This window comes from Salvelinus alpinus, chromosome 36 (genome assembly GCF_045679555.1).
Source record: "Salvelinus alpinus chromosome 36, SLU_Salpinus.1, whole genome shotgun sequence".
Lineage (NCBI taxonomy): Eukaryota > Metazoa > Chordata > Actinopteri > Salmoniformes > Salmonidae > Salvelinus > Salvelinus alpinus.
In genome coordinates this window covers 4,695,257-4,705,179 of record NC_092121.1, presented here as the reverse complement: position 1 = coordinate 4,705,179, position 9,923 = coordinate 4,695,257, and the positions used below count along the sequence as shown (strand labels likewise).

General features: G+C 41.2%; 1 protein-coding gene across 1 annotated transcript; it reads left to right on the top strand.

Moving 5' to 3' along the window:
- Window positions 1-5,366: 5,366 nt before the first annotated feature.
- Window positions 5,367-8,850, top strand: LOC139564912 (homeobox protein Hox-B1-like). The gene is made up of 2 exons (XM_071384812.1): window positions 5,367-6,266; window positions 7,288-8,850. The coding sequence occupies exons 1-2, from the start codon at window positions 5,630-5,632 to the stop codon at window positions 7,605-7,607; spliced, it is 957 nt and encodes a 318-aa protein (XP_071240913.1). The 5' UTR covers window positions 5,367-5,629; the 3' UTR covers window positions 7,608-8,850.
- The last annotated feature ends 1,073 nt before the right edge of the window (window positions 8,851-9,923 follow it).

Genomic DNA, 9,923 nt, shown 5'->3' with positions numbered 1-9,923 from the left:
ATCTAGAATGTAGACTGCAAATAACCCAAGTGGGTGTTCCAAACCTCCTCAGATATATTTGCCCCCCTTTGACTCTCCTCCTCATCATAAGGACTCACACGAGCCACAACACCAATGTAACAAACCCAGGTATCCTGTGTGCAACCAAACAGTGTTAACCTGCTAAGCTGAAGCTCAGGGAGCCAACATACGTACATTGGAAGTCGTAAGTTTACATACACCTTAGCAAAATATATTTAAACTCAGTTTTTCACAATTCCTGACATTTAATCCAAGTAAAAAATCCCTGTCTGAGGTCAGTTAGGATCACCACGTTATTTTAAGAATGTGAAATGTCAGAATAATAGTAGAGAGAATTATTTATTTCAGCTTTTATTGCTTTCATCACATTCCCAGTGGGTCAGAAATTTACATACACTCAATTAGCATTTGGTAGAATTGCCTTTAAAATGTTTTACTTCCCACATAAAGTTGTCAGAGCTGGTGTAACTGAGTCAGATTTGGAGGCCTTGCTCGCACACACTTTTTCAGTTCTGCCCACAAATTTTCTATGGGATTGAGGTCAGGGCTTTGTGTTGGCCACTCCAATACCTTGACTTTGTTGTCCTTAAGCCATTTTGCCACAACTTTGAAAGTATGCTTGGGGTCATTGTCCATTTGTAAGACCCATTTGCGACCAAGCTTTAACTTCCTGACTGATGTTTGAGATGTTGCTTCAATAAATCCACAATTTTCCTTCCTCATGATGCCATCTATTTTGTGAAGTGCACCAGTCCCTCCTGCAGCAATGCACCCCCACAACATGATGCTGCCACCCCCGTGCTTCACGGTTGGGATGGTGTTCTTCAGCTTGCAAGCCTCCCCCTTTTTCCTCCAAACATAACGATGGTCATTATGGTCAAACAGTTCTATTTTTGTTCCATCAGACCAGAGGACATTTCTCCAAAAAGTACGATCTTTGTCCCCATGTGCAGTGGCAAACCATAGTCTGTCTTTTTATGGCGGTTTTGGAGCAGTGGCTTCTTCCTTGCTGAGCGGCCTTTCAGGTCATGTCAATATAGGACATGTTTTACTGTGGCTATAGATACTTTTGTACCTGTTTCCTCCAGCATCTTCACAAGGTCCTTTGCTGTTGTTCTGGGATTGATTTGCACTTTTCGCACCAAAGTATGCTCATCTCTAGGAGACAGAACTCGTCTCCTTCCTGAGCCATATGAAGGCTGCGTGGTCCCATGGTGTTTATACTTGCACACTATTGTTTGTGCAGATGAAGGTGCTACCTTCAGGCTTTGGAAATTCCTCCCAAGGATGAACCAGACTTGTGGAAGACCACCATTTTTTTTTCAAGACCACCTGCCTTGAAATACACCCACAGGTACACCTCCAATTGACTCAAATGATGTCAGTTAGCCTATCAGAAGCTTCTAAAGCCATGACATAATTTTCTGGAATTTTCCAAGCTGTTTAAAGGCACAGTCAATTTAGTGTATGTTAACTTCTGACCCCTTGGAATTGTGATACAGTGAATTATAAGTGAAATAATCTGTCTGTAAATTACTGTCTGAAAATTACTTATGTCATGCACAAAGTAAATGTCCTAACCGACTTGCCAAAACTATAGTTTGTTCACAAGAAATTTGTGGAGTGGTTGAAAAAGGAGTTTTAATAACTCCAACCTAAGTGTATGTATACTTCCGACATCAACTGTAAGTCTTCACAGGTCTCAAGCAAAGTTACTTATCATGTGAGCATGGTGAATGAGACATAATGGTCTGGGAAAAATAAGAGGTATTAGGGCTATGCTTCAGCTGCAATAGAAAGTCTTATAGGAATTCCTGACTCATTCTCAAAGATTCCTCTTTACACTTAGGTCTTAAGTGTTCCTTATCTAGAGTCAGCCCTGGACTCTTTCACTGACCAGTAGACCAACTAAAGCAGGGGGAAATGTTTTGGCAAGAGAAAATCATATGAAAAACACAACATAAAGAGATTTACACAACTTTCTCCACTTTCTAGTATTGCACCTTTTTAAAAATTGAATGGGCTATCAATAAAAGTATATTCACATTGTAGCCATATGTATTGTTTCTTGTTTCTTGTTTTTATCCTCTCTTATAAACTACTAATATAGCCAGCCTACTCTTGTCATGATAGTGTTATTAATGATTACAGGCGAAATCAAATAGATTCTAATGTTATCTTGTTATCGTTTCGAGTGGTACTACAAAGATAACTTTTATGCTCCTGAACAGATAAGACAAGCTGGAATGGGACTCTGAAAAAACATCGCCAAGAAGAAATCGAACTCCCTGCTGTTACGTCGTCGTACCGCTAGGTGGGTCCTACCAGTGTCATTACCATTTGCTTGTATTTGCCGTATCTGTTCTGTTTGTTAGCAGTTTTCTGTAAAGGGATTACACGCTGGGAAGTGTTAAAAAGGGGGAAATGATCAGAGCGTTCGATTCTAATCCCTGTTGACATTTGCATTTGAATTCATCTTTAGATGGATCAAGATTTCTTTCTCCGTGACCTTTTGTTAACCTTGCAGCTAACTGGTGATTTTACCACAACAGTTCGTTTACAGCAGAAATGTAGTCTGTTTCCTCAATGGCCTGGAAGACTTTACAGTGTAAATTACAAATTGTGTTGAGGTAAATTATATGTTTATTATAAACTCACAAAAGTGGATATATTGGAGAGCATATTAGCTGTTAGAAATTGCTTTTCAATGATCCAACAAAGTTTTTTCATAAATTAACGAACACAAACGATCGAAGGAATTCGTAGCCTACGCATAGTCAGATGCGGCCGTGCGTAAAGTCCATCCAATAGGCAAATTGTCCATTCAATGGGAAAATAACAATAACAATTTCCATAGTTAATGAATATTTAAAAAACGTTTCACATAGCGATTTAGTTTTATTTGGAGCGTAGCCTATTACACACTGATTGTTGGCTATTGCTTTTTATTTCATGTTCTACTTTTTTTTGCATGTTAACAATTGTTAGTGTTTATTGAAAATTACCATGTAAGAAATAGGTCTACTATAACCACAAACAAACACAGCCTGATGTGGGCAATTTCGTTTACACCTAGCTTTTAAATCGTTTTGCAGGCTGCTCATTGGTAGATTGAATAGCGTTTGGACATTTTTACCTTTTTATTGCCAGTTTGAATAACTTTGCCAAAGAAGTTCGGATAAAAAACCAAGTCATGTTTTATATTAAAGTGAGGGATAGACATGTATGGATTTGATTGACTTTAATGCATGGCTAGTTAAAAAGGTGTTTTATTTCAATATTTTTAATGAATAAGACAACATCACAGATTAGAGTTGACGTCTGACACAGTCGATAACGAATATAATGTAATCTAGCCTGTTTTGCATTGAATAAACAAAGAAATTGTGAGTTACAAAAACAAAGCTATTTAGAATAAGAACAGCCTTTTTAAGAGTCTATAAAAGTATTAAGCTCTAGTTTAAAACTCAAACAAGAAAGCAAATGCAAGATAGCACATGATTTTATTGTTGTTAGTAAGGCGTTACAACGCTCCCCAACTAATGATATGCGTCACTCGTCAGGGGCAGTGTGTTGAGTCTGTGTGCGTGAGGGGATGGTCGGGGTGAGCAGGTTGACATGAGCTTTTCTCCTGAGAAAAACCAGGCCTGGTTGACTTACTTGCAATCAATGTTTTCTGAAGAAACACGCTGAGGTTAACCAAAATACTGATTTTTTTCCGATAGAGTCAATGACAAAATGATTGTAAACTGAGTAGACTACTAAACCTATAAAAGACAGACTATATAACCCATTAATAATATTTAGAAAACGAGGACTACTTTTGCAGTGAGGCAACATGTCGAATGACACTTTAAAGGTTGGCTCTACTAAACCTATAAAAGACAGACTATATAACCCATTAATAATATTTAGAAAACGAGGACTACTTTTGCAGTGAGGCAACATGTCGAATGACACTTTAAAGGTTGGCTCTACTAAACCTATAAAAGACAGACTATATATAACCCATTAATAATATTTAGAAAACGAGGACTACTTTTGCAGTGAGGCAACATGTCGAATGACACTTTAAAGGTTGGCTCTACTAAACCTATAAAAGACAGACTATATAACCCATTAATAATATTTAGAAAACGAGGACTACTTTTGCAGTGAGGCAACATGTCGAATGACACTTTAAAGGTTGGCTCTACTAAACCGATAAGTACATTTGAGGGGTGGTAGCTAAAAGGTTGGAATAATCTTAAGAGAGGAAAGATATCACTAAGGTAAACAACAAGCTACTTGGTTTGAACTTTTGGCCACGCAATGCAACCGTCCGGTTCTCGTGGATGCGAGCCCAACAGTAACCTTCCTGACAAGTAACAAATTACTGTGGGCGTAGTATTGTTAGTCCCTCTTGTCCAGCATGTATCAACGAGCAAATATATTGGAGATTCTTCATTCTCCCTCCTCTGAGCGTGGGCTGCTTCATGAACAGGCTAACTATCTTACCTATTGTCACCACAATTAATAATTAGCCTTCGCCATTTCCTCTCTTTTTTCACCTACTCCACCTACGCTTGTTAACCACTGGTCTAGACAACTCATTCACTACACTTATTGATGGGGTCCTGGTTGTTATGGAATGTGGATGAAAAAATATATCATATTTCAACATAAGTATAATGCCTCTTAATATGCTCAGTAATGCTTATTCTGCCTTTCTTAAATTGCAACGTCATGTTAGTTCAGAATATAGAACAGAAAGTTCCATTCAACACTTATGAAACTGTACATACAAAGGACTCTGCGTATCAGTGAGAGAAATCCTGGCTTCTTTCTGCTGGTCCGGGGTTACCAGAAGGCTTGCTGTCGGCCTAACCTCGTTTCTGTAATAGATCAGCTCATTGATTCAATTAGATAGGCCAATGCAGGCTCGGGACCGATCTGAAAACGATGGCGTCACTTCCAATTCGAGTGTTAAACAGATTTCAACCCAAAAACAGATATTGGGTTCTGTGGTGAGCCCTTTTCGCTTGGGTCAGAAATATCTAATGACATTACGCAGTCCTCTTTGTGTAACGCGGACCACGGTAAACAGTGGATTTTATGTATTTAGTTTTAGCAATACGCAAAGTGCATCCACCTCTCACCATAGCCCAACCCTCTGATAGGCCTAACCAAATGGATGTCTACACTTTTAAAGGAAGTATAGGGAATCCAAGAATCGAGGAGAAACGAAATGGGGGGATAGCGAATTTCAAACTCTTTCTTTATTTCTCTGCCGGTTCGGGAGAGATTTCTTCAGAGGGGTTTGACATATACGTGCTGTTATCAGATTGATGGGCCGGTTTGATTGAAGTGGCTTTGTCATGCAAATGTCAGCTACGTGATCGATGATCGCAGTGCGCTGACAAACTTCTGGAGGTCCCCCTCACCATTGGCGCCGTGACCGCACACGTGACCAGCAGCTGAGGTTCAAAAAGTGTTACAGGGAATCCCAGGGTGACTGCTCAGGGAGGTGAGCTCTTCTTTTTTTTCTCTTCCACATGACATACCGAGAGGTTGCAGGGTAGGAGGAATCCCCCGAAACGCAGGTTGACCCTCCGTCATCAATTTGCACATGGAGAATTCTAGAATGAACTCTTTCTTAGAGTACTCAATTTGTAACCGTGGGACGAACGCCTACTCACCCAAGTCCGGATACCACCACTTGGACCAAGGCTTCCCGGCCCCTCTTCACTCGGGCTCCGGCACAACAAGTGACAGCTATAACGGTGATGGACGGCTTTACATGGGGGGCAGCGCCCAGGCGGTTGTGGCTCAACATCAGCACCAGAGCAGTAGCTACGCGCATCAACATCAGCCCCAGCCGCATCATGCCAGCATGGTTCTTCCATATGGCAGTACAGGTACTGCGGGATATGGGGCGCAGGCGTGCGCAAACCCGGACTATGGACACCCACAGTACTTTATCAACGAGCAGGAAGGGATGTACTATCAATCATCGGGCCTTTCCGCCTCCAATGTAGGCCCCAACTACGGCTCTCTGGCCGGGGCATACTGCGGGGCGCAGGGGGCTGTCCCCGCGGCACAGTACCAGCACCACGGCTGCGAGGGCCAGGACCACCAGCGGGGTTATTTGCAGAGCACCTATGTTGACATTTCGGCCTCACAGGAGAGGGAGAAGGACGCAGAGCAAACACCACAAGGAAAGACTTTCGACTGGATGAAAGTCAAGAGGAACCCCCCTAAAACAGGTGAGATGGGAGAGTCCAAAAAAAAACTAATCACACTGACCCATGCACGAAATCGAAAGGTTTTTGTCAGATAAGGTAATTCAAAGTTCATTACAAGTCAACCAGGTGCCCCAAACATGTCGACCCACCGCTCAGGTAGGCTAATGGATGTGATATGGAAATGCAGATGCACTCTCCAGCCCATAAAATACATACATGACTGAGGACTGAGGATAGTGTTGCCTCACTCCACCATCGCTGATCCACAACCTATGGGGATTTCTCAGCACCATTCCGGGTCATAGTGGTATCTCTGACCAGACATGACTCTGGTAGATTTGCCTGATGTGTTATTTTCTCCCCGTCTACTCAGCCCGTGCACTAATGCATCGAGCAGACGTGCTTTCTTACGCCCTAGGAAGTGCCCCAACTCTGTTGTCTTTAATTAACTTGTCCCAGTTCTCGTTTTTGTTGGTCTCCATTGTATTCCCCAGCCTTTCCTTCCTCGCCATGCTTGGCCGGTCTGAATTGAGTGCACCGAACCACGTTTCAACCTCACTCAGTAGGCCTACTGCTGTGGTCAAAGATCGTAAAATGTTACGGTCGGGAATATGGAATTACACGTATCATATGCGTTTATATCTCCCCCAACGTGGGGCAGCTTTATTTCATTCTTCAGGAGTGAATAATGGGTAAAGAAGTAGGAGGTTGAGTCTGTGAACTGGCCTATATACAGTAGTCAACAGTTTGGGACTTGAAATGGTTGGGTGCGTAATTGATGACCCCTTTAGTATGTCATTATTCAATCTTTATTCCAAATAAATATTTTAATCATTAAGAATGATTTATGCGGTAGTGATGTCAAGTCGCACTTTTTTCCCTTTATGGGCTTAACAATAGAACGATGGATTGGTGAATTTAATATGACTTCAAAGACGGGACAATTTTCATATTTTACACATACAATTTTCATATTTGTAGGCATACAATCTATTCCACATTGTAATGCGTTTCTCCCCCTCTTTCTCTTTTTTCCCCCCAGCCAAAGTGGCTGACTATGGAATGGGACCTCAGAACACCATCCGCACCAACTTTACAACCAAACAGTTGACCGAGCTCGAGAAGGAGTTCCACTTCAGCAAGTACTTGACGCGGGCCAGGCGCGTGGAAATCGCCGCCACCCTCGAGCTCAACGAAACGCAGGTGAAAATCTGGTTCCAGAACCGCAGGATGAAACAGAAGAAGCGCGAGAAAGAGGGCCTGGCCCCGGCCTCTAGCACGGGTTCCTCCAAAGACCTGGAAGACAACTCGGACCATTCCAGCTCCATATCTCCTGGTGCGTCTCCCAGCTCGGAGACCTAACGGACCAAATAAACTGCAACTTGCAGGCACTGAACTTCAAAGTGAGGATCTCGAATGTGAAAAAAAAAAAGTTGTTTGATTGATAATAAGTCAAAACATTCCTATACATGCTTGAATAGACTATTCGTCTTGTTATGCTACACGTCTGTAAGAGGAGTTTAAAAAAAAATATGATTTAAACTCAAATAATTACTTCGAAACGCACATTTCGAGAGAGAAAAAAAACGAGGTGACAAAAGCACAAATGTGGAGGAAGTGCGCAACAGCTTTCTAGACTAGACGTTTCTTTCCACCCCACAAAATCTGTTTGGATGTAAAGGGTCGTAAATCTTCATACCCACGACTATTGGAGTGATGCACTTTTGCATGTTTACAAATCTCAAAGCGAGCCTTATAACAATGTTTATACAGGGAGCCTCTTGGCAAAACATTATAGTATTGTTGAATTTGTTTCTATTTTGTAGTGTTTTTTCGGAATGTATTTTTTTGGTTCTTCTTATTTGTATAGAGGTTTTGACATGAAGCAACTTTACCGTCAGTAAGTTATGTAGAAAGGGTTCATGTGTTACTGACTCTTTGCACTATAGAATTACAGGGTATTCCTTTACACGGGAAGTTGTGTTCTTGACTTGGCGGATGTTCTTTAATTGAAATATACAGTAAAATTACTAATTTCAACACGAGCCGGTGGATTACCCAATGAAATTCAGTCTAGTAATGTTAACACGTGTCTGTATAGCCTATTGTTATTGTCTAAATAGCAGACGTGAACTAAACCTGCACAGGGAGTGGTTCACGCAAGATGACGTTTTCCAAAATGACGAACGATGATTAGAGGGAGTATTTATATTATTAAATGGCCAGAGGATAGAAAACGTTTATCATGTCATACAACTACAAGGAAAGTTTATTGCAACGTTCAACACCTGCCTGAGTGAAACCAACTCGACAATTTCCTTTTGAATTGGGCCTTTTTGGATAAATAGGCTGTAACTTTTCCAGTATGGAGTCAAAGGTTTTGATAATAGGCTAGTGTCTTGCGAAAAACAGGGTATTCTGAAGTTAGTTTTATTTACTACGGTTAGGCCTACATTTCGATGTCAAGGCAATAGGAGTGGATTGTATTATTTGTATGTGCAGACCGACTGAGTTATATTAGTTAATGTCTGGTTTACATGTTTTTTTGGAAAGGATCTCAATCAATGCTGGTTCATCTCTGTCTACCTCAAATAAAAAATAAGATATTGCAGATTTTGTTGTTAGTTGTATTATAATTCATGGCAGATACGTGCATTTATAATTGTTCTTAATGATTATCTTGATTGTAAAAAAAAAAAAGTATATTCCATGAGGCATGAACCTGGGCCTAGAGTAGCCTATAGCCTATTTGTTGGTCGATTTTGATGGTCGATTCCTTTTGAATGAGTTTTGTCCCAAAATGTGATAGCTAGTACATCACACAAGTGACGTACAGATTCTAAAGTATTTCAATGGTATTACTGCGTACAGTAAGCCTACCCTTGGTTTGACCCCCGTGGAACTTACGAAACTAGCCCTACAAGCCCAATAGTGTTGCCCTGCACTCTGCGTGGGGTGTGGAATGTTGCGGTGCATTCCGGGTGGCACACACTGACCTTTTTACCCATGGACGCCTCTGGGATATCTAAACATGTAAACATACTCTCCTCTCCCCAAGTCGCTCTCTACCTCACACTCTCCGTATAGGCTCGAAACAAACTGGTACGAACTTTGCACGGTTTTTAACGTTCTCCGAAACACACCCTTGATGAGGTAAACTCACGAGAAAAAAAACTCATTCTTTAGCGTGCAGTGTTGTTTGTCCATGTTCAGGCCTATCAAGGAGCGTCTGTATCTCGGTCTCATCTATAGCTAGGACACCACTGTCCCCATGCATCACCCTATAGCAGGTGAAGACTAAAACAGACTTCAACTGGGAATAAAATAGAGTCATATACAGGTGTAGACGGCCAGCCTAGAGTTATGTACAACGCCATTAGCCCACGGCAAGGCTGTTCACCAAACAATCTTCTGATAAGAAGCCAGGTGTATGATAATTAGGTATACATAGAACAGAATATATGCTATTTCAATTATTAGTACCATGCAGGTATGCCACAATATTGTGGTAATACAGACCACTATATTTGTAATAAAAAAAAACGTTGGAAAGTTGAATTAGTGACAATGTTTGGCTATTTTAAACACAGACCATTGATTAGCAGGTACATTTAAATAGGAATGTGGGGGTTCTTTTTTGACTGTGTGTGTCAAGCTCAATCATCAGCTCGTCTCTGC

Bases quoted from the DNA above. Each gene is read 5' to 3' on its own strand.
- LOC139564912 (XM_071384812.1), top strand. From the start codon at position 5,630: ATGGAGAATTCTAGAATGAACTCTTTCTTAGAGTACTCAATTTGTAAC. The intron at 6,267-7,287 runs GTGAGATGGGAG...TTTTCCCCCCAG, and splicing joins GAGGAACCCCCCTAAAACAG to CCAAAGTGGCTGACTATGGA.